General features: G+C 37.3%; 2 protein-coding genes across 3 annotated transcripts; one reads left to right on the forward strand and one right to left on the reverse strand.

Annotated features, from left to right (window-relative positions):
- Positions 1-3179: 3179 nt before the first annotated feature.
- LOC105043760 (protein mago nashi homolog) lies at positions 3180-22993 on the reverse strand. Of its 2 annotated transcripts, XR_012140651.1 has the most exons (7): positions 22636-22993; positions 21954-22130; positions 9724-9868; positions 5832-6113; positions 5658-5756; positions 5442-5568; positions 3180-3820 (listed from the first exon to the last, which is right to left on the reverse strand). XR_012140651.1 is itself a non-coding variant. In XM_010921449.4 (3 exons), exons 1-3 carry the CDS (start codon positions 22855-22857, stop codon positions 9803-9805), a joined length of 465 nt encoding a protein of 154 aa, XP_010919751.1. In that variant the 5' UTR covers positions 22858-22993; the 3' UTR covers positions 9527-9802. The 2 variants fall into 2 exon arrangements, 1 of the variants encoding a protein (XP_010919751.1); XM_010921449.4 differs by lacking the exons at positions 3180-3820; positions 5442-5568; positions 5658-5756; positions 5832-6113 and having other exon boundaries at positions 9527-9868.
- Positions 22994-24909: 1916 nt separating this feature from the next.
- LOC114914114 (putative glycerol-3-phosphate transporter 4) lies at positions 24910-25662 on the forward strand. Its single transcript, XM_073256021.1, has one exon. It carries the CDS (start codon positions 24910-24912, stop codon positions 25660-25662), a length of 753 nt encoding a protein of 250 aa, XP_073112122.1.
- Positions 25663-25902: the final 240 nt, after the last annotated feature.

Consider the following 25902-nt stretch of genomic DNA (forward strand, 5'->3'; position numbering starts at 1 on the left):
AGAATTAGCCTAAATGGAAACACCCCCCTTCTGAATCTTGAGAAGCTGCATGGACATAAATTTTGAGGAGTTGCATTATTTTTTTTTTTAATTTATTAGGTAATAAACTTGGAAAGATTCTTTGCTATGGTAGGTGATAGCAAATTTACAAATTCAACTCTTGATAGATTAAAGAAAGGTGTTTTTTAAGAGTATGAAAATATGTTTTACAATTTAGGAAATAAATATGAGAACAAATAAAAGTTAAATTATTGACTTATGTTATACTGATATATACAAAATTAAGCATGGAGATGCCACAAAAGAATGGCAGGATATAGCATAGGACAACAAATAGTATTTTTTTTTTATGTGGATATTTGAGAAAATAGAGCATGAATCATGCATGAATAAATCTTGAAAATCAAAATTTAATTAATAATAAAAATGATAAGTTATTAATAATTAAAAAAAAGTGATAATCTTGATAATATTACCAATAGTGTGTATACGGGGTTTAAAAAAAATTACATATATTTGAAAAAATAATAAATAAAAACATATGTCAAATAACTCTTTGGTACTTATATAATATTAAAAAATTTAAATAATATTTTTTGATTGATCTTTTTTAATATGATCCTAAGCCGTCAAATTATTTGATATTTTTTTATTCATTATCTAGGTCTTCCACTCAATCAAGACCTCATCAATTCTCTATCATGGATAAAGAAGGTTGAGCTATTAAAATATTGTCTCTAGGAGGAAAATCAATGCTTGATAATGCAGTTCTTTCTAATTAACCTAGTTACATGTTTTCTGTATATTGCATGCCTAATTGGGTAATTAAAAACCAGGACAAGATTGAGCGAAAGGAACAGCAAGGAGCTCTTTCACTCTCTTCTTTCTGATTTGGGGTTCACGGAGAGTTGAAAGGACCAAGGAAAAGCTTTGAGTAGGTTGAGATATTTTGGCTACCACATGGAAGCTACGGAAGGAGAGCAATGTAAAAATTTTAAATTTAAAGCAAAATTATGCTTCTTGTCAGGCTCAGAATCTAGTGTCCTCCCACTAGATTGGTCTAATTTAACAACAGGGTGACATGCAAAAGAATGTATAATTTCTACAAACAACGTGGTAGACTGCATTTTTTCTTTGTTTTCCTCGGTTGCCCAAGAAAGACGTGCTTGTCCATCAATCACAGTGGCGGCTGCATGGGTTGACATTGTGCCATGGGGAGGAAGTCGATTACGTGCAAACAACGCGGTGGAAGTCCATCCCAGACCAACATTGGATATTTTTGCAGCAACGTGGCAGTTTCCGCGGACAGCACGGATAACGATTGAACCCACCTCGCACGTGGATGCCGGATCCAATGGGATCTACCCGTGCGTAGGTGGTAGTTGGCAGGACACATCACAGCGTAGCTATCGAACCCAGGCATCAACCACGTATGCTTTGGTGTCACGTTGACACGTTGTTCTCATGGTTATTGCAAAAATGCAAGCATGTTTATTAAAATTTTACTAGTGTTCAATTTTTTCTTTTTTCTTTTTGGATACAGTAAAGAATTCTAAAGAACCAGCTAGATCTAGAGAAGCATATATCATCAGACTAAAGCATAAAAAATATTCCAAATAAGAGTCAAAAAGAAACTAGACCATGCATTCATGAAGTACCCAACTCCACACGCGCCAGCCCGTAAAAGTTGGTTCAAATCACTTGGCAGGGAGTCAACAATACGGATTTCAAAATTATTGCAAATTCGACATGTTGTCCTGATAATTATTGCAAATTTGCGAGCATGTCTATCAAAGTTTTATTAGTGTGTTATACGTAACAATCAATCACAGCTCACTTTTAAAGATGGATCGATATAGAGAAAAATTGCAAATAGATATAATTCAGGACATTTCACGCATACGGCATAATATTTTTTTTATAGGAACAACCATAATTCCACCCAGAGAGTGACATAGAAAACATGCAGAAACGAACGAGAAGGCTTGGCAGATTAATTATGGCACTCCAAGTGAAAGGTGCAGCAATGGGACCCCTCAACAGAGTACTTGTCCCAAGCCTTTGATCCTTCGGAAACTTGACGGTCGGAGTTGCACCACCAACGGTGGTAAACGTAGCGTGAGAACTATTGGTTTCGTCAGCTTGGGAAAACTCAAGTGTCGTAGGAGAAACATCAATCCCGGCTCCAATTTTCTTCAAATCATACCCTGTATACTGTATTGGTGACCCCCGCATTCGTCACCGTCCACACAGCAGTCTTTGTTCTGGATCTAGAACTAAGATATACTGCCATTATTCACCCAAAAAAAAAAAAAAAGAAAATACTACGATGAAAGGACATTTCAGATCTTTTACAGTAAATTCATCAAATCAAGAGCATAAATAATTATTCTTATTATTATTTTTTTTGATAGAAAGCCATGAACAATAGTTGAGGCTTGCTTTCAGTGCACCAATTGCCATGGAGAGAACACACGTAATTGTGGTCTAGATGCTGTTGATGATGTCGGAAACAAATATCAATAAAATCAAAAAAAAAAAAAAAAAATGACCAAATAATCACGAATATAATTAGAAAAGAAACAATTTGTAAGTTAAAAAATTAGAAAATAGGAAAATATGTATACAAGGCATGTTAGGCACTATTCTAAGAGTGTTATTGTTTCTCTTATATGGGGTAGACAACTCCAATACTTTTCAAGGATAGTTGATCTTAGCTCAACTCAACTCTTTTCTGACACAGCACAAGCATGTGAAAGCTCGACCAGATCACCTCTTTCAATTATATACCTGAAATCAATATTAAGAAGCATGTAAAATATCGAAAAAAAAAAAGTAGCAATAAGTGCTGGAGAAAGCAGGAAAGTTAAAAAAAAAACAAAAGGAAAATGAGCCTTTTGATTTGTAGCACAAGAGATTGGTCCATGGCCGTTATTTAGACATGAGACATTGGTCCATGGCCGTTAGTTAGAGATGAGACAGATAGCAACTCTAGAGGCTAGTTATTAGCCCATAAAGGCCGCAAGATAGACCTCCAAAGAAGCATGGTCAAGTCTGCCCCTTCTACGCTTGCTGTCACAACTCGCTCATGCACAACAGATCGGTCGAGCCAAGTGCATGATTAGCAATCCAAAGGCTCACATATCCAGCTAAACGAGTTTTCACCAATTGGAGAAATATTAAATGCAACTCTTCATGGAACTAGTAAATGATTTACTGATAAAACTTATCCAAGAGAAATTTTAAAAGAATAAATAATTAAATATTATTTAACAAGTGCAACCCAGATATAGATCAACATGTCTCGAGTCATGGTATAGCGCTGGCAGTGCTACTGCATCGATCTGCGATGGGACTCCCCTAGAGATCCTGTGCGTATGCAACCACCATGATTGCTGACTTAATTGCTGCAACCAACCAATTTGGGTGCGGTCGGGGACGTGCCACCGAAATTCTGAATATCTTATAATTTTTTCGTCTGATTTCGCCCGATCTTGAATGGCCAAGCTTCGAACATGTTGACGCCGGGCGACATAATATCAGGCTCTATGATTTTATCCAGAAGACATGCGCCTCTCGAGGAAAAGGAGGCAACTGCAGGCCCCCCGTTGCAACTCAACTGGTTTGATTGAATTTTGACTCTTTAATGTCATTTGGATACACCAAAGTTGCTGTTTGAGTGCTTTTAAATCTTTGTCGACGTAATGATGAGAACGGTATCGATCAGAGTTACTTGCGTCAGACATTTGGAGAACTCCTACATCGAACCTCCTCCACTCCAAATGGAGTGCATTCGCTGGGCTATGACCAGTTATATGTTCTTTCTCAAAAAGAATAGGTAATTAGTATCTCAGCAGCTTAAGAAACTATAGTACTCGTGTACCTCACCTTAATGGAGAATAAAAATCGACCTTAACATTTTTTTTTTTAAGAAAGAACTGTTATTCATAAATATCCTGAAGTACAGTTTTAATATCCAGCATCAGATATTACAAGACATAAGATTTTATAAATCAAAGAACTCAACGATGGAGAAAAAATAACAAAAAAAAAAAAAAAAGGATCTCTGGTGTTACGACACTGAACAGACCTTAGTTGCTTGCACAAGGGAAAGAGCTTAATGTAATACGGGACAACTAATAGCTCGAACCTAGTTGAAGGTGGAAAGATGCGGAACCTTGCCCACCGCACCTTCCTGTGACTAACAACTTTGATCTCCTTAGTATTAGATGTGTATCTGAAATGGAACCAATATGCCCCTATTAGTTTCCCGCTTGCAACTGTCAAATGCCTCGTACGAAAGCGAATAAAAGCATAACGCATGAACCTAAGCAAAGCTGGTTGCGCAAAATTTCTTATGCATGTTTTTCCTTTTTTTTTTTTTTTTTTTTTTTCTGGAGTTCAGTCGATTGCACTATAAAAATCAAGATTGCAGGGCAGCATTTTGGATGGTTTTAAGATGTTTTCTGAAGCAGTAGTGATCCATGCTTAGATGTTTGATGTGTTACAGAGGGCTGTGTTTGGATGAACAGCTAGCAGACTAGGTCAGAAAAAAGGATGCCATAAAATTCTATGAGCAAAGTGAGTGCTATGCTTTATGAAAAAGTTGCTTCTATCGCATATTTACCCACGACTCTGATGGGACATGCCAATATCCAGGAGTAATTTACATAGATCAGTTCTGCTATCCAATGTAAATTTGTAAGTGGGTACCGCTCTCAAATGCGTTGTAGGCACTTAGCCTGCATCCTAAACGCTCAGCATTGGTGACATATTTTTTTTAACCACCCTTTCTCATTTTTCAATCATATTTGGAGTTAAAATCGGACCAGCATATTTATAACATATTCATTCTATATTTATTTTATCTGATAAATATAAATATAGATACAGATATTATTTAGACGTAAAAATTCATATCTATATTTATTTTTATCAGATACGTACATAATTTAGATATAAAAATATGATATAATTATAATATAATTTAAATAATTAAATTTTATGATTATAAAATAAAAATATTATTAATAAATGATAAATTTAATTAATAATATATTTATATGATTATATATTTTTTAAAAAAATTAATAAATATATATAAAATTATACTAAATTTAGATATTCGGATATAGATCGGATAGTTATTATGTATATTTATATTTATTTTTTATAAATAAATATAAATATAAATATAATATTAATAATTTTTAAATTTTTATTTATATTTAATTAATTTAGATAGAAATTAAATTTGGACAGATAATATTCATATCACTCTCCCCCACTCTGTTAGTCCTGCACTAAATTTAGGTGAAAAAGCCATTTTCATCCTCCATTCCCTTTCTTTTTTTTTGCTGGGCGGGGGATTAAATTGCCAGTGATAATGTTAGGGGAAAAGGAAGAAATTCTAGAGATTTGCTTTGGTGGGAAGAACTTACAGGGAAGACAATCTCGACACCGATACCCACGATAATTCTCCAAATAGGAGTCGCTGCAGTTTGCTTTCACATAAATGTACTCTAATGAATGGACACCCGGTGGCCGGCGCCCATTCTCTGGCACCATCTGTATGCCGTTGCATAAAAATTCAATATTTCCATCAACAAAAGAAACCGTACGAGAAGAAAAGATGCATTAGAAAAGCACCGCTCTACCAGTTTAATCTCCGCAATATCCCTAGTTTAAATGTCTGGCACCGGCCTTTCCTTCTCAGCTGCCTCCATTGCGATCTGGTTCAAAATCTACCCGCCAATCTACACTTTCATAGCAAAATTTTCTAACAGCGTAATTAATGAATGCGGAGCGAGAAAACTTCGGAAAGAATTTACCCCCATGATATCTCCAAGCTTGATTTTGGGCTGCCTCGGATGTTTCGTCTTTGTTTCGCCGTCGGCGAACTTGGACTCTTCCTCCGCTTCCTCCTCCACCTCCGTCTGTTTTTCTACGCTCTCTCCTTCCTCCACGGCCGCCCTCTTCCTCGGAGCTCGATTTCGCGAGCACCACCGCAGATTCCCTGCGCCAGTGAATCACAGGGAAGAGTGCTGGAGCCCTAGAGATGGAGAGACGGCTCGCAAGGGGAAGAGAGGAGAAGAGGGCGAGCGAGAGAGAATCTGCGGGTAGAAAGTGTTAAGAGGGACGAGAGGGTAGCAAGCAATCACATCAATAAAAATATATTTATTAATTATAAAAATATATTATAATAAAATATTAAATATATTTATTAATATATTAATAATTAATATATTCTATAAAAACATATTTATTCATCTTACAAATTATATTATACATATATTATTATTATAAAATTAATATTTTTATTTATACTTATGTTATTTTTTAATATGAATATTTATTTTAATTACAAAAATATGAAAATAAAAATAATGCATTAGGTATTTTTATTATATAAATATAAAGTATAATAAGATATTTATATTTTGATTTAAAATTATCATTGAATCATAATAATATAATCAATAATATATTACAATATAATATACATATCATAAATATAATATATAATATTAGATATATAATATTAATATAATATATTAATAATATATTGATATATTAATTTTTTTCGACTAAGAGATATTTTTTTCTTAAATTTAGTCTAATATCACTGTTTTAGGATGATCTTGGATTTCTAACCTTAAAAATATCTACCATATTACTGGATTGAATGGTGATTTGAAATGATTGAGGAGTGAAAGTGATTTGAGATCACTGTTATGCAGGATTATTATGATACAATCAAATACGTTGATATCATTATCTCTATCTATATCATCTTTGATTTGGGTGGACCATCTCATATCAAATGCCCCCTAAGAGGACGAGAATACAAGGGATAAAAGGAGGCCTGGTAGTCTACTATTTCTGAGAGTGAGACATTGAGATCCGTCAGATGGGTGATAGAGGGCGCACCTCGCCTCCATGGTGTCTTTTTTTTTTTGATACAAACGGACAATCACACTACTTTAGTACAAGTACAATCCAGAAAGTTAAATTCAAAATATTCATAAAGTATCGTGGGCACACATCTCCGTGGCACCATGACCAATTTTCGATGTGATCGGCAACAAACGGCGCTATCCAATTCACGGTGCTGTTCGTCTTCTGATAGACATGTCGAACAGCCATTGCAGAAAAGTAGCCAAGGAATTCCAGACATCATAGAGCAGCGGATGAGCTCCCACCCGCTTCTTCTCATCTCAATCCAGCCAATAACTATAGCAGAGTCATCCTCCATGAAAATGCTCTCCACATGCAGCTCCTGTCATCTACAGGAGATGCCCGTCCATGCTGCTTGGAGCTCCGCTCTTAGGATCGATGGATTAAATAGGTGTGAGCCCCCAACAACCAAAAATCTACTGTCTGAGCCCTGGATGATATAGTTCGCACCTCTTTGCCATCCCTAATACTGTCATTAAAATTGATCTTGACAAATCCTGAGGAAAAAGCTCTCAAGCGATGAAAAAAACTCTTCAGATCACTGCATACGCAACAAGAAATTTCAAAGGCTCAGGATGGCAAAGAACTGTCCAATACTATCAAACTGATAGTACTTTTCAACAAAGTAACAAACTTTCTCCAGCATCCGATGCGCAAACACAACCTTGACATCGAAGACTAAGGGTTTTTGGATAACTAGATCTAATAAGCAATATACGTCACCCTATCACCGACGGTCTAATCCTCTACCATGCATTAGCAGACCATGTTTAAAAAAGAGAAAAGCTAGGAGTCAGTCATAGCTCTCTGAGATTGTCCGTCTGCCATCTCCCAGATCAAGTATGACTGCTGAAAGATTTTTTTTTTTTCCTAACCACACGAGCCATCTTGATCTTGCAACCCCTCGCCACTCCACGTCTTCACCTGGTCGAAACTGAAGTTTCCAACTCCACATACTGCTTTGTCATTCTAACCCTCCTACCTGTGCCGAAACCCAGATTCTTAGACAGACCAAATCTAATGTTCAAAAAACCAGACTACTATAAAAAAGAAATGAAAGGAAAGGTCGACACCCTTCCGTATCAACCCCCTGCCTCTTGCTTTAGATGACTCGATGAGAAGTTTATAAGCAGCTGTATTGTTTCATTTTCTTTGCCAACGTAACCATGTAGCAAATAGGTGAAAATATAGCAACCAAAGTAGAGTTTTCATGGTTAGACTTAGATTGCTGAATATTCTTCCCCCACCCTCTTTTTTCTCCTCCAGTTAATGACCATGGGCGTGCATGTGATGAATCATTGGTGCAGGACGGACATCAAAACATCAGCGGGAATGGTTGTCATGCCACGAGCTTGATGCAGCTTTAATTGACTCAATAACGTGATATCTCAGCTTTAATCCAACTCAAAATCTTAGATTTGGATATGCTAAACATGCTCCATAAATTAACTATTAGCTCCGGCTTGGGTTTCCCGATCCGAACCAGAAACTTATCGGATAAGATGTCTCCACGACCTCTCAGCTAAAACAAGTCTCAAGCCAGTCCCCCATAAAACCAATCATAACTCAAAACTTGACTAAAATCCACCCATTTCTGCCTTCAAAATCATTAGATTGCACAAAAGACTTTGTTTTTGAGATTGGCCTTATCAACATAATATGGATTTTAGACTTTCAGCATGAAGATAGTCAGTCCTACCCCCTTACCACCATAAACTAAAAATTAAGCCTTACACTATATATTTTTCTAAACATTCCCATCCTTGCTCTCTTAAAAGTTCTCTTTGCCCATCCATTAGCAAGTTTCCAACCATTTGCTTAGCTGGTACAGTATCCAAAAGGATGAACCACTTCCCTATTAACTACATATAAACCACCTTGATAAACATTTGACGCTCCGCCTACAAATGAGTGTGCAAAGGTAGGTCCAAGAAACTGGATCAAATACTCGTTCATTACTCGTACAGAAAAAAATCTCGTTCTTGAATGAGAGGAGATTTTGGTTACTATAATCGTTACACCAAGTATTGCATCTTCTTTTTATTTTTTATGGAAACCCAACTTGCACGCAGTTTCAAAATTTGAACATACATCAAAGAAGCCAAAACCCAAGATAGCGTGGTTTACCATCATATCACCAACTTGCAGACTCTCCCAGCAGGAATTCTAACACCTTCGGAGTAGCAGCATACCATTATCTTTGCCTCCCACCATAATCACGCAAATGATACGGTAATCCATTTCCGGGCAGGGTAAGTTGCAGAATCTCGGATGGTATGCATTCGCAGGAGCAACTACCATACATCTCCTTTTCCACTTGTTCTCCCATGCTAAATAGATAGCTTCAAGCAACATCATCCGTCCACGGACGGGGCACCATATAGCTGAGACAATTGAACGTCCAAATAACCCATATACTAAGCTTCCACCACGACACAAACTAACTAGCACAATAAAGAGATAAATGAGTAATCAGCAAATCATTTATGACTGACTTTCACTCTCTTCACTGGCAAAAGAGAGGAGCTCCAAAACCACACTATCTACCGGCAAAGTCATCACATAAAAATGACCCAAAAGAACACTAGACAATGGATTGTTCATCACTCTGCAACAATCAGGCTTTACGGATATTACAGGACAAAGAAAGCATGCAGAGAAAAGGTTACAATAAGCCTTGCTGATTACATTTGAGCTAAATGAAACATATCATAAAATCAATCAACCAGAAAAACCCAATTCCAAAGGATGTCTGTGATTTGTTACCTCAGTAGACCAATCGTACACATCCTCGCACATGAAGCAGAGTTGACTACTAAAGATGCAAAAAATAACCCTCCAGAAATTAGGATTGGATGGGCTTAATCTTGAAGTGCAGTGAAATTAGAGAGAACACGAAGCATTTAAGATCCTGCAACCAAAATGGTACCAAATGAGCATGTCAGCAATCCACCAGAGAAAATTAACATCTAGGATGTTTGCACAACATAAAAGTTATCCATTGCATAGGACCATCAGACCTGCATGAACTAAAAGCCTCTTACTAAATAACAGTATGCTGTTTGATTCATGAATAAACCCTGAAAAAGTGCTGAATATGCAGACTTCTTCAGCTAACAACAAAAAGTTATTCTGACTTAACCCTCATAATTTTACGCTGATGAACAGGTATATAACAACTTCAGACCAAATAATACTCATCCTGTGAAGGAATTCAGAAAACTTGGGTCATTGGAAAAGGTTTATTACTCTCAGTTACTGAAAAATTTAGCCTTTAACCAATTATCACTGCCCACGCAACTAAACAGCATTCGCAACTACTCTACCATATTCCAGATTTTGCCACTAAACAGAAATTCAGACTTTAATCCTGAGAAAATGGGATGAAGAAGATATAGAAGAATACAGAGCAATAGAAGAAGTTTTTCTTATTCACAAACCAAATAGGGCCCCAACGAGTGACTAATTGGTTTCCAGTGTCCTTGAATATCAGACCATTATATCCTATTCATGCTGAGTAATTACAAAAGTAAACTTAATTCGAAACAACTAGGAACAGGAAAATAGATTGAATAGAGTAACTCAACCTTACAAAAGCAACGTTTTTAATGGATTTACTTCCTCATCAGGTTATTCTATGCAACAATAAGACAAACTAGCAGTTTTGGAACTTTAGCAACATTATGCATGGTAATAGGACCAATAGCATGTCAGCGACAAGCAACAAACAGAGAAAGCAACCCCGGCCCCCCAAAAAAAGGTAACTAAACAGGAATCATAATAACTTTGTACAGCACAAATGCATGATTCATCCATCTTTTATCCTGTATATTTTAAAGAAAAAAATCAGAAGCAAAATTAAAACAAGTAACGGCTTCCCTGTTTGTTTGATACTCTCAGGCTACCTGTTTGTTTGATACCCTCAGGCTATATAAGCTAACCACGGTTATTAACAAGCCCAGCAACCCAGCAGTGTACCTAACCAACTACTGAAACTGATAGTCCGAGAGATCTTAGTTGCACATATCTCGATCATTCTTGGACTGATCAGCTGAATGTATATCAATGGTACTTGTATTCCTGTTAACAAATTAACATTTTTAACATGCCCCCAAGATGTATGAGGTAAGCAGTTTCCATGACTACTCATTAAAAAATATAAGATACAGCTGGGTTGATTTTAATCTTGACACATAAAAACATGTATATATGCTGCATGCATGTAAATATGTATATAGACACGTACTGTTGTCATATTTCAAATGGTCAAGACTTATGAGCATCTTGGTTGTACATATTCAGAATGAGGTTCCAGACCCAAGGTCCCTAATTAATACTGATGATTACATATGTACCTAGTTTGATACTTCAATGAAAGAAGATGGACAGAAAAAGAAAAGATATATATATTCCTGAAAACAGCAGGCTAATTGTTGAGCAGAAATGGTCATGTTAGCTATTCTCCCCATCTTACCAATAAGATCTCAGGAACTAAGAGTTCAGTAATAGATTAAAATATATGCAATAAAATCACATAAAAGGTTTGGACAAAATGTGCATGCACGATGTTGTATATTAGGTTATACATGAGCTGATATTATAAAGAACAAATAGAGCTATACTGCATACTTTTCATTTAATATTTAATATAAAAGCGAATGAATGCAAATTCAAAGATGGGTCTGAAAAGATGCACAATGTTAATAGTAATCTACAATACCATAAATATTTCAAAACAAGAAAAGAAGCTTTGAGGCAGGGTTCGCCGTACCGGGCGTTCGTAATCACAATACCATAAATATTTCAAAACAAGAAAAGAAGCCTTTGAGGCAGGGTTCGCCGTACTGGGCCGAACCGCCTGGTACGAGACGTACCGAGCCGGACCGGTACTTTACCGGTCCGGTTCAGACCTTTTTTTCGAAATACTCTCCGAACCGCTCAGTTCGGTCTGGTTCGTATCCATACCGCCCAAAACCGGACGGTATGGATCGGTTTGGTCCGGTTCGGCGTGAACCGAACCATACCGACATGCCCACATGCATAAATGGGGAGGGGGGAGGGGGGTGGGGTCGGAGACCTTTTAAACTATTGAGCCTGTTAAGAGTTCTCTGAGAAGTCTCAGAGAACTCCCGAGGACCCGAAGCTTATGAAGGTCTCAACGAAACCGTTGAGACCTCCGAAAAATTAGAAAAAAAAAAAACTCCGTCAAATTGTAGGAGTGGTTCGAGGAGAGGCTGATCTTTGGCCGGAGGTAAGATAATATGTTATTTTCTTAGTAAATATTTTTTTTATTTTTGTTGTTAAAAATAGGATAAAATGAGAAAGAATGAAAATAAGAGAAAATAATGCCAAAATCTTGTGATTTTGGTATGATTTAATTATATGTGATAGATCTTTGGAAGATCTACACGATGACACCAAAATTATTAATTTTCGTTAATTATATATTTTTTAATATTTTTAAATATTTATTTATTTAAAAATAAAAAAATTAAATTTTAGGAAAAAAAATTAGAGTTTGAAATCATGTTTAGAATGATTCAAGCTACTTAAATCTAATTTCAAATTTTTTTAAATATTTGAAATAAAAAAATTATTTTTTTAATTATTTAAATTAAAAAATTAATTATAAAATAAAAAATATATAAAAATAGTGTTATATTTTAGTTAATTTAAAAATATTATTTGAAGCATATAACATATTTATTTTGAATTTATAAGTTTTAAAATAATTATTAAAATTATTTTAAAATTATATATAATTATTTTAATTATCGTTAAACTATTGTGTTTTGTTGTACTTGCATATATTTATAAGAAAAAAATTTAGAGCATGATGTTCGTTCACTTTAATTAATCAGCTATTTTATAGTATATATTTATTTATATAAAAATTATTAAAAAATTAAAAAATAAAAATCAGTGTTAGTTTTGAAATTGAGAATAATTTTAGAATGATTCAAAACAATTGAAATATTTGAATCTAACTTGAGATTTTTTGAAATTTTTTTTAAATATTTAAATATAAAAAATATTATCAAATAAAAAATATATGTAATTAGTGTTATATTACAGGTAATTCAAATAATTATATTTTGTTATATCTGCAGAAATGAGTAAGAAGAAAGATCCAGAGCGTGACATCGATTGAGATCATGACGAGATGCTCTCGGCTCGGCATCATTGGAGATACAAATGGTGCAACATAGAGTTCAAGGGAGGAGGGGTGACTAGGTTGAAGCAACATCTGGCTGGTGGTTATCTGATGTGTTCATGTATCAGAAATGTCCGCAAGAGGTCCGACAATTGATGAAAAAGCACTTTGCTGATTCGAAAGCAGCGAAGGAAAGGACAAAGCAAAAAAAGACCGAAGTAGACCGTCGAGCTGCAGAGCCACCTTCTTATCACTCTAGAGAGTCAGAGGAAGCTTTTGCTCCAGATGATGAGGCACAGATTGAGGCTGCCATTCAGGCGAGCTTGGTGGATCAGTACCAGCAGGAGGAGATGGCCGGATACAGAGAGCGATTCGGACCATCATACTACGAATCAGGATCTGGATCAGCGACTGGTAGGGAGAATTCGAGTTAAGGAGGACTACCTCAGTCAGAGAGCCTGGTGGTAGAGGGAGCAGAGCAGCATGTCTTCTTTGTTGGGAGCTTTTGACAATAGGAGAGATCCTCCAAGATATTCCAGCAGAGCCAGCATTCAGGATTTGGATCCACATACTTTGCCCAGCAAGGATTCAAAGCAGCAGAGAATTAATAGTATGCTGAAAAAAGATAAGAAGAAGAATATGTGTGAGCTATTGGATCATGATTTCATTTCAGCCATATTCCAGCAAATGCAGCAACCAATCCTTACTACCGATCTGCTATTTCAGCCATAGAGGCTGCCGCCAGGGTGTAGATCCTCCAGGACCTAAGGACATCTATGGTCAGTTTTTGACAGCAATAAGGAGGATCTGCAGAGATGGATTGCTTCTTACAAAAATAAATGGCCTACATACGTCTGACAGTGATGTGTGATGTTGGACAGGTCCTACTAGGCGGAGCATCATTAATTTTTTGACATACTGTGATGGAAAAATATTTTTTCACAAATCAATCGATGCTTAGATAAGATGCACGATGCCACATATATCCTTGATCTGATGGAGGAGTGATTGATTCAGTGGGTGAGCAGCATGTCGTGCAGGTATCACAGATAACGAACCACAATATAAGCCGCCGGAAAGTTGCTGATGGAGCAGCGACCGCAGATATACTGGACCCCATATGCTGCACATTGTATTGATCTTATATTGATGGATATCGGAAAGATTCGCAGGGTGCAGCAGGTAGTGAGATTGCCCAGACCATTACTAGATTCATCTACAACCACACATGGGTTCTTTCATTGATGCGGACGTATACTGAGGGGAGATCTTGCGACCGGATATCACACGGTTTGCTACCAACTACATAGCACTTGATAGTCTTCTTCAGAAGAAAACAGCCCTACGTCAGATGTTTGTCAGTGTCGAGTGGCAGAAAGCAGATATGCGAGGGCCGCACTGATGGAAGTCATGTGGAGAACTTGATGACGATCAGTCATTTTGGCAGCGGACTGAAAGATAGTGAAGGCTATCAAGCCTTTATATGAGGTGCTTCGCGCCGTGGACAGCGAGAGATACCCCCAGATGGGCTTCCTATATTATACGATGGAGAGGACAAAGAAACAGATCAGTGAGAATGATCCCAAGCATGCTCAAGAATTCATTAACATTATTAGCGCCGTTGGGACTATCAGATGGGCAGAGATTTGCATCTAGCTGATAAGTTTGGATTCAAGAATATTTTAAAATATTTTTTCGAAGCATGAAAATAAAATTGTGCTTAATCAGTCTTGAAATTTATTTCAGCTTATTACTTGAATCCGAGATTTCAGTATACTATTCCGGGATAGATATGGATAGCGAGCTTCTTGCTGCTCTTCGCAATGTCATATATAAGATGGTGTCCGATTCAAAAATGCATCGTTGTGTCTGCAAGAGTATGCTAGTTTAAAACAGATGTAATTATTCAACTGAATTCGATTGATATATTTATAAATAATAAATATATTTTGTTTCAGACGAAACAGTTTAGAGAGGGATCAGACAGTTTTGGAGTCCCATCAGCTGTGTAAGAAAAAGCAGATGAATCAGATAAATTGCATATCAATAATGAGCAATGTAGATTGATATGTAATTTTGCTTAATAATATCATCAAATTTGATATGTAATTTTGTTTTGTAGCTGAATGGTGGATTCATTTTGGAACGTCAGCAGAAAATTTGAGACATATGGCTGTCCGTATTCTTTCTCAGACGGTCTCTGCTAGTGGCTGTGAGCGTAAGTGATCCACTTTCGTCCTTATCCACAGCAAACAGAGAAATCGTCTGACACAAAAATACCTCGACAATCTTGTATATGTTCACTACAATCTGAGATTGAGGTAAAATGTATTCAGGAGAAATTCAGTTGAAGTACACTGATCCGATGCTGGATGATTATGCCGACGAGGATGACGATCCGATCATCGGATGGCTTGCAGGTCAGCAGCAGAACCAGAGCTTGATGAGCCAGGATCCCCTCCATGACCAGCCAGTGTGGTGGCGAGGGAGATCAGGGTGGATCCAGGACAATGGGTAGAAAAAAATATTTCACATAGGGTTCCAGCTGATCAATCACAGTTTAGGGACACAAGGGACTCATTCATCACATGACTCACTATCCGATACATCTTCCCAGAGATTCGAGCGACAGATGTATAGACGATCCTTCCGGCAGCCAGCAAGAAGGCATCCATCCTCCCAATCACAGGAAACTCAGTCACAGAGGGCACAAGGAGAAAAAGAAAAAACAGTTGTACGTGCACCACTCTCGAGAGTACAGGAGCTATCTGGTTCAGATACGGACACCAGGAGAGTGATGATGATACTGATAGTAGTAGCCATAGATCTGATGATCAGGGAAGAACTGGAGGACAAGAGACCACCGTTTATGAGACACAGCCACAGGGTGATATTCGATTCACCGGTGAGTCTCAGTTTATGCATGTCACACAGGATAGAGATCATGGTGGACGAGTCGGTAGAGATCGTGGGGAGCCGATTTCATATAAACGACGGGCTCCTAGAGGTCGTCCAGCACATGATGCAGCTGCAGACGATCTTGCACGTGGAGTAGGATCCATGGATGTATCTGGATCATCCTCGCATTATGGATCCTATTATCACAGCCACCTTATGATCCATATGCATATGGTGCATCCGAGGCATCATCTTTAGTGGTTACTACCTATGCAGCTGGAGCATCTTACGGATCAGATTTTACTACTGGTATATTTGGATGGACTCCTCCACAACCGTACCATCATCTCGAGGATACTTCTCAGAGTCAGAATTTTAGCAGAGATCTGAGATGTCTTACAATCCAGAGAGGATGCCTTATGAGATGATGAATATTCGAGAGTACGGTGCAGCTTGGCTAGAGGGTTGGACTGATGTCCCTTCAGACTATGTTGATGATCCAGACATCTACGAGCGTCACAGACACTCGACAAGAAATTAAATGCAGAGTACATCTTAAGTTCGTATATCAGTTATTGCGCTTTGTACTTAATATTTAGATACATTTTAATGCGTATTTTATATATTTTTTCTTTAGTTTTAAGATGACATAGTTGAAATATAATGTAAATAAATATATGTTTGAAATTTTGGATCAAGAGTCTTTGTACCGAATCTAACTCCAAATTGAACCCAAATATGTCAATAATATGCAATATAATGCATATTGAGATTGTATTTATCAATTATTAACTTTAAAAATCAAAAAAAAATTAAAATCGAAAAAAATAGTGTACTGGTACCGGACTGGTACGTCTAGGCGTACCGTATATCGGTACGGTATGGTACCGATACCGTACCGGTCCGGCACCGGCACGCCGTCCGGTACCGGTATAGCAAACCTTGCTTTGAGGTTTCCAATCTATTTATTATTAACATAAATTAACAGTTTTAACGGCAGAAAACAATGCTTGTGCTAAATTCTATAGTCGAAAGCATACAACCAGTGAAATGGATATTCAATTACATGCCCAATTGTAAATTTCAGCAGACTAGCATATTATTGGTGCTGACAACTTTTTACTTCAACGAATAGGCAAGAAACTGTAAAATATATATATATATTTATTTTTAAGCATTTTAGTGTCATAAATCAAGAGCAACAACAATAGATCTTCAATTTGTGTGGCTATCATTGATTTTGTATCCATTGACACTAATTACAATGACTTAGATGAAAGTGTGTAGTTCAACTCTTTAAGCATTTAGTGGAGTACAAGAAGTGTAAGTCCACAAACCTAAAAACAATGTCATCAAGATCAGCATCATGACATAAATCATAAAGAGGGTCAGAGGGGACCCTCTTCATGAATCATGTGGAAATAGCATTTAAACTCTCAAATCAAATAGATGGTACTCTAAGCGGGAATGGAGTAATGGGGAACCAACTAGGTGGAACATGCATAGACAACTCAAAATTAAGAAAACTCTATACAGATGGGACTAACATAACCATCAAGGATTAAGAGGGGGAACATTTACTTTAAGAAAGCAAGACCATAAAGTGGCCTTTGAAAGGACTAAATGGAAATTTCATAAAGTAGACCTTGAATATTTTGGCTAAGGCTCGATGATTATCATGATGGTTTAAGTCTTAAACTTCGATAATGTGACAAGTCACTTTCGTACTTTAAGCTCAGGCCTGTTACAGGCAATATGATGCTACTAAAAGATGCATGGCAATAACATTTGAAAACAAGAGAATGTTAAACAGCCAAAACATATGGACAGCTCCCATACTTGGATCAAATACACAGCAACTGATGAATTTTCTAAATATACAAGGATTTAACAGCATTTCCCAAGCCACAAAACAGATTGCATCACTACTAAGATCAATATGCCTGCATTTCATGCTTTAACTTCATTTTAAAAAAATTTCATGATGGCAGGTTTCATGAAAATCCAGATCACCCTATATATCACAAAATAAATCTAGAAAAAGATATTGAAGATGATCATATCTTTCTAAGTTTACAGCTTCAGATAGTTGCCAGAAAAGCTATGCAATGGTTAGACAGTATATCGAATCAATATTTAATATATATAACGGAAATTAAAACTAAGTAGCAAATGATATACCATGATTGGTTAATAAAGAAAAGGTTGAATGCCAGATCCTTCTTTTTTTTTTTTTAAGTGAGGAATGCTAGATCAGAACTATAGAGGAAAAGCTTTGGGCTCTGTTTAGTTAAAAAGAATGAAAGAAATGCACGATAAAAAACTAAGGAAGAAAAGAAAAGAAATGAAAACTAAATATAAGAAAAATAGATATTTCTCATCTTTTGATTAAAGTCGAAAAAAATCCAGAGAATGTTGCTGATTAAATGGTTAAAACATGATTGAGTCATCTTGAATCACTTGCTTTCTTGTCATTTCCTCTTGAAATCATTGGGATTCAGATAAGAAGAATCTTAGACTCATTAGAGAAAACTTTTGGCCTTAGATTTTTCTCCCTGATGCTCTGTTGAATTTTCTTTTTCCTACCAAGTGACAGCAAAAAAGATTTCTTTCAAACAAGCTTCCTTCTCTTTAATTTTCTTCTCAACCAAACAGAGCTTTAGAGATATGGATCTAATAATCAGTAGCCCATAAAACGGCATGCATAATGTGACTTAAGGAAATAGAAACAAAATAAGGTCCTGAGCATAAGTGGTGAGAAAGAGATGTACCATGTAGTAAGTTTCAAGGGTTCTCAAGATTAGTAGGCATATGGAATCAAAATCCAACCGATGAATTAAATCAGTACTTCTAGCAAGGTTGACCAAACATGCCTTGATGGCTAGAAATTCCATATTACGTTAATAAGTCTTTGCACTGATGGGTCAGCATGCAAGGGAATACAAAAGGTCCAAGCAAAGAAAATAAATGTCAGAAATGTAAATAATGGTGGATGTGCATTTGATAAAGCTATGAAGAACGAAAAATGGGTAAACTCAGCAAAGATATTAAAGTCATACTAAAGGACAAAGTGATTACCAATCAAGATAGCACAGGCATCGAAAGATCACGAAGGTTCCAATAAAAAGAGGTTGAAATTTTGTGTTAACATAGATACAAAGTCCACAGAATGATACCAGCTAAGGTGGACACTACAGTTTTGGTTGCACCAGGGAAGATGAAATATAGAAGCGAACCATCCATATATGCAGCAATATCCAAGGAGTAAGGATAATGCATCTATGCCAGCTAGTGCTATCATAACAGCTGCTTGAAATTACTTATCCAACTGCAGAGAATGTATGTAGAGAATATATGATTTGGACATAGACAGAGATTGATGACCATTATTCTTTTTTTCCTCCTAGGCAAAAAAGACAACTGAACTCAGGTGACATAATAGATCTTACATGACTTTCATTTATAATTACTTAAAGAAAAAAAAGTGAGAAAAAGAAGAAGAAGAAGAAAGATAATCTTAACCAAGCACTATCCTAATCAACCCTTTTACCACTGAAATATGCTATCATTCACATTCCGGTGCAATCTTTGTTGAACCATCACCCAGCACATATGCTTTTAACCTCCTAATGTTCGTAGACATATGACAATACTCTAAAGAAAACTGATTACCATTGTGAGGTCTGGCCCAACCACCCACCTAGCTGACCTGCCTGTTAAGGCAGTCACCAGATAAGATCGGAATAGAGGATTTATCCTCTGTTTTGTGCGATAGAACCCCCCCCCCCCTTCATGCTCTCTTCCTTTCCTCCCATCCCCCTTCCCTCCTTCCCTCATTTTCACTTCCATGTCTTTCTCTCTCCCCCACCCCCACGCTATCTCTCTTGCCCCATGTTTCCTCCTTCTTCTTCTTCCCTTTCTTCCTCTTTTTTTCTGATTTTTCTTCTTCTCCTCTTCCTGTGCTCATCGTCGTCACCATCTCCTCTTCCTCCTTAACTCAGCTAAGCCCTAAATCTATTTTTTCCTAATTCTTGCTGTAAATTTCCGTTTAAAAGAGGGATGATACCCTCCTTGTTGATGTGCTGCCAAATAGAGGATGGCATGACCGTCCTTTTCTTCACCAAGAGAAGAACAACTCTCTTCCCTTCTCCCTTTTGATAGTAGGCTTAGCCCTCTACGCACCCTCTTTCTCTTCTTCTCAAAAATGGATTGAAGCCTCTGTTATTCCCCTCTTACTCTCTACATCCTTCCATTGGATTGAGCCAAACTCATCTTAGACCGATGATTATCTTAATCAAAGATTAATCTTGAATTTATTCACTTCCCTAATTTGCTAACTTAGGTTTGATTTAACTATAGATAGGCAGCAACTTGAGGTCAGAGAGGATCGGTGTGGAGTCTCTCCCGAACTTAATAATTTAGGTAAAATCTAGTCCATTAATTTTTAAGGTAATTATGGATTATTATGATAGGGGTAGAGTGATAGGTTGGATCTTAGGAACTTAGAAAATTAGATGATAATCATGCAGATTAGAAAAGAAAGTGATTTCTAAATTTCATAGCACCATATGTTGATTTCGGGTCAACCGGATGTTCTAAGTGTGCGGCGAGTCAAGTTAGCATATTGGATTAATTTTGCTAGCTATTAGATGTAAGGATTTCTAACCACAACTACTTGCATAATCATGAATATTTTATGTCATATGTTGGGAATTATGTATATTTTATCTTTACATGTAAATGTTGATTACATCCAAATTTGATTTTCTAAGATGCTGAATTATGCTTAATTATGGCAAATGTATCAAATACATAATCTATATAATAATAATAACAATAGAATAAAAAGAAAAATAATTGAAAGATGTAATATCGGGGCATCCGAACTGGTCACATTTCAGTATGATCTCATCATGGGCACAAACGTAGTATCTTGGTATGACCTCACCATGAGCAGGAACGTGTACACTTATCAATATGGCCTCATCACAAGCAGGAACGTGGTACATTTGTAGTATAACCTCGCCATGGACAAGAACGTGGTACACTTATCAGTATGACCTTGCCATAGACAAGAACATGGTACTGAGTATGGCCAGTCATGGGCAGAAGCATGATCGTGAATAGTCCAAATGTCGGAAGATCAGATCCGATCCATATTAAACATAATACGATAAAATAATGAATGATGATAATAGCTTAATAACTATGCTAAAAGTGTAGTATCTTTTGAAATACAATTCTAATTGAATGGAATTGATGATTTGGTTATGTAAGATACGTTTATCATAGCTGCAGTTTGATAGAACATCATATATATTTGAATTACTTACTGTTGCAACTTGATGAAGATACTGATATCTTTGTTAGGATGGTTATATGAATGCTCGATCATTGATTGCTAAGAATTGAGCTATTGTTTTCTCAACAGATATATTTATCAATAACTTGATATCAGTTTTATGCTCGTGTGCATGCTTAGAAAATCCTTACTTAACTATTAATTCATATTGTCCTTTTCATTTCCTTTTCAGAGATACAAAACACCTAACTAAATGGGACTGAGTTGGAACAATTTGGTGAGGTGTAGTTATAGTTAAAGTTTTTATATCTAATATCGGATGTATCTGAATCATGTGTTTTGGATAACTTTAATTTCTAGTAAAGGTTACGGTGTGTTGTTTACATCTCGATATTAAATGTTCTGGTTTAGATTTATCAGGCCTTGTATATACTCTAGAATTACACTCCAGAGTAATATACGGCCGTATCACATGGCCAACCCAAGTTTGGGGTTTGAGGCATGACAACTATATGTTCGGAACATGTAGCATATAACATTAGTCTATGTTAAGAATATTACATACAACATGTGGCATAATGCGCGTGAAAAAAAGTAAAAAAGCCATATAACACAAGATTTTCTCTTCGTATGAACACAAACCTGGACAAGGTAATAGAAGATGCGAAGCCCTTCTGGATCTTTGCTGGACTGCACATCTACAAGAGATCCAATCTTAGACGTGGTGAAGGAGATATGCTCGTTTCCCATCACAATCTCCAGCTCCTGCCTCCCAACCCGGTCTGGCTCAGGCCAGTTGTTGTCATCTTCCTTCATTATCTGCATCCGAGCGCAAACCAAAGAGACTCTAAACCTCTAATTCCTCGATAAACAAATAAGCAAATGAAACCAATTTTCACAAAACCCAGCCAGGGGGAAAAGAAATTGAAATGCTAGCAGTCCAAGATTTCAAATCCAAAAGATCCTGCTAAAACCCTTGAATTGCGATACGTTATCGATAAGAGGAATCGAACAGTACCATTAAAAATGAAAATCCAGATTCCCAAATTGCATGAAACGGAGTATGCAAAAGTCTCGCGAAATCCCAGCACGAGAAAATCTAATCAATCAAGAAACCGATTCAGAACCAGGCAAAACCCTAAAATCCCGACCAAGAGTCCCCAAAACCTCGAACAGTACAAAATCTTTATCCTATAAGCAAAAGAAAAGCCGGAGTTTTTAAAAGAAACCGATCAAACCTAGGTCTGGCGAAACCCTGGAAGAAGGAAGGCGAAAGGAAGGGGAGGATAGGAGGAGAAAAAAGAGAGAGAGAGAGAAGATATACCTCGCTGTCTGCGATGATACGGCGGCACTCGCGGAGGACCGCGGGGGTGACGAAGACCTCTTTGCGGATCATGGTGTCGTTCTTGTAGTTGGAGTTGTTGGCATAACGGAGCTTGCCGTCGGGGCGGAACTCGAACTCCAGGAACTCGTGCCCGAACTTCCCCTTGTGCCCGACGTAGTATCGCAGGTAGAACTCGTCCTGCTCACCGCTGCTCCCCGCCATTTCCGACCTCCTTTCTCTCTCTTTCTCCCACCCTTGTCTCCTTCCTTCTCTCTCTTCTTTCGCGCTCCTACCGCTTGTCGTCTCTCCGGTACCGCGGCTTCCCTCCGGCAGGGCCACGGGCTCTTATTAGGGTGAGATAGGAAATTGGCTTTTAGCCGACCAAAAGTAAATATCAAGCTTACATAACACACGTGCCTAGCACGTGTTAATTAGGGAGGCTTGGGTTGGGTTAGGTCAAAGCACCGGTCTCACTTCTTATCAGAAGCATTTGGTAAATACCCGTAAGGGTATCCAATATGAGAGAACATAAATGTAAATGCATTAATGTGTAGGGTTTGCGGACCATGAGTCGTAAATGATATGATGTTCGGACAAAAGAAATATTTTTTTTTCAGATAATAGATAGATTAAATTAAACTAAATATGAATAAATATACCCAAAAAATTAAAAAATAAAATATTAGGAAAACCAAAACAAAGATCCATTTAAATTCTATAACATCGATTTGATATAATTAACCACATAAGATATCATTCAGTCATAGCTCAATATGATGCAAAACTCAGCCTTCTATTGCATGCTACAATCTGAAATAGAGATTATTATGGTGATGGCTTGTTAGATAAACACATTTGATCTTTCATATGTTGATTATATTTCAAAAAAAATAATTTCATGACAAAATATTTAAAGTTCTGCAAACATACTTAACTTTAAGGCTTTTTTGATTGTTTATGAAAATTGAGAAAAAACTTTATATATATTAGATACAAGAGATATATGAAAAGGTTTAGGCAATTCTTGTTGTTTGAGTATTTTTTTGCATCTAAAAAGTATACCAATGTAGTTATATAGATGATAGGTCCAGACTAAGTATTTCGGGTTACAATCCACTCATTTTAGATTTATTTTTGTCTTCTATTTGATCCATGGAAGATAGATATGATTTCTGAAAATACACCAAATGGTTGTTTTTTTTTTTTTTGGTGAATTAGTTGGTTTAGCGAGAAAGATTTTCTCTTACTCCATGGTGCTTCGATTAGTGAGTCTTGCGAATTTATAGTAGTATCCAACCTATTTCATGCATGTGAGGAAATATAGACATCGCATTTTCGATTAAAAACAAATGGGATTCTATTTTACCAGCACTCGTAAGCAGTAATGACAATACAAAGAATGATTGGCATATTGTTCATCCAAAATAGCGAACATGATGTTGAAAAAGGGAAAAAAAATTATTCTCACAATGGGCATAGCTCACTGGATAGAATTAACTTTTTTAGGATTCTTGTGACATGAGTACGTGACAAGAAAAAAATATTTGCACGGACTGCATTTTGGATGGTTGAGACTGAGTTTGTTCATGGTTTTGTTATTGTTTCACAAGTGCAGGCAAGTTTAGCTGCAAGCTTTCACCTTTTCTTCCGTTCCCAAAAAAAAAAAAAAAAAAAGAGAATAACTACAAATAACTATTGATTTCATCCACTTTAATTATCATCACTACCTCCATGTAGTTTCCTGATTGGATATTAGATTAGGCAACTCGGTTGATCATGACATCACTTGCAATCATATTAAGAATCCATTACAATAAACATAATTTTTTGATTCTGTATTAATAGGTGCTACTTAATCTAATCCATCTACCATCATATAGAAAAACACAATGCCAAACTAACACCGGTACTAACAAAATATCCTAAAACGATCAAGTACTATAAAAATCAGGTTTAGCGCCTGATTAAATTGTGTCAAAGGCCATGTAACCTGAAAGGCAGTGTCAATTTATAATTGTTTTAGAGAAAACGATCACTAATCTGCGAGACCTTACTTCATGACTCACTTAGACAAACAAGCAATTAATCTATTTTAGATAAGCCCAATCCATCCTACCATGTCCGACCCAGTGAACCACCGTGCAAAGCTTTGGTTTACAAAATCAAATCAATATATCTACCAATGGAGCAGATCTTTGATCCAGATTCGAACCAGTTTCGAGTCACCAGCTTTGGCACTGACGGTTCCGCGAGATCGACGTCGCCTTCCTCGGGATGTACGCCGCCGGCCACCTCGGCGACCGCCTCGACCTCCGTCTCTTCCTCCCCGCCGGCATGATCGGCAGCGGCGCGTCGGTCGGCCTATTCGGCATGGGCTACTTCTGGCACCTCCACGTCTTCGGCTTCTACGTCGCCATGCAGATGCTCGCCTGCCTCCTCCAGGCCACCGGCTGGCCTCCTGTCGTCGCCGTCGTTGGTAACTGGTTCGGCGAGCGGAAGAGAGGGATTATAATGGGAATTTGGAACGCCTACACCTCGGTCGGGAACATGGGCAGCTCGCTACTCGCCGCCAGTGTGCTCCAGTACGGGTGGGGTTGGTCCTTCATTCTTCCGGGGGCTTTGATTGCTCTCGCTGGGGTTCTGGTATTCCTGTTCCTGGCGGCATACCCGGAGGATCTCGGGTTTTCTAGCCCTCGGAAGAAGGCCCAAGTGGCGCGAGATGAGGAGGAGGGTCGAGTGCATGATGGAGGAAGTGAAGGGAGAAGGAGTGCTGTGGGGTTTGTGAAGGCTTGCTTGATCCCTGGAGTGATACCATTCGCACTCTGCCTCTTCTTCGCGAAACTCGTGGCCTATACGTTCTTGTACTGGCTGCCATTTTCCTTAGCCAGTCTGGTAATTGTTCCTATACCTCCCCTGTTTAGATTTCAGCACTGCTACAAAGTTAGTCTTTCTATCAAAGCTGCGATCTTGATTGAGATTCCGTATGCAATGATATGTTCAGTGCATGGGATTGACCAGAGCAGATAAAGTAATGCGGGTACTCAAGCAGCAAAAAAATAGGGGTATGGGCAGCTATTCTTCTCTATATAAGGGTGTTTAGTAAATGACAGGCATGTTCTAGGATTTGATCTGAATTGACTCCATGATCCAAAGTAAGAGGATAATAATTGGACTTGTGTAAGAAACTTTTTTTTTTTTTTTTGAGAAAGGATTTTCATGGTTCATGTCATGGAAGTTCATGTCAGGAGGATACCGGAGGGAGTGTGT

The sequence above is a fragment of the Elaeis guineensis genome, chromosome 4 (genome assembly GCF_000442705.2).
Source record: "Elaeis guineensis isolate ETL-2024a chromosome 4, EG11, whole genome shotgun sequence".
Lineage (NCBI taxonomy): Eukaryota > Viridiplantae > Streptophyta > Magnoliopsida > Arecales > Arecaceae > Elaeis > Elaeis guineensis.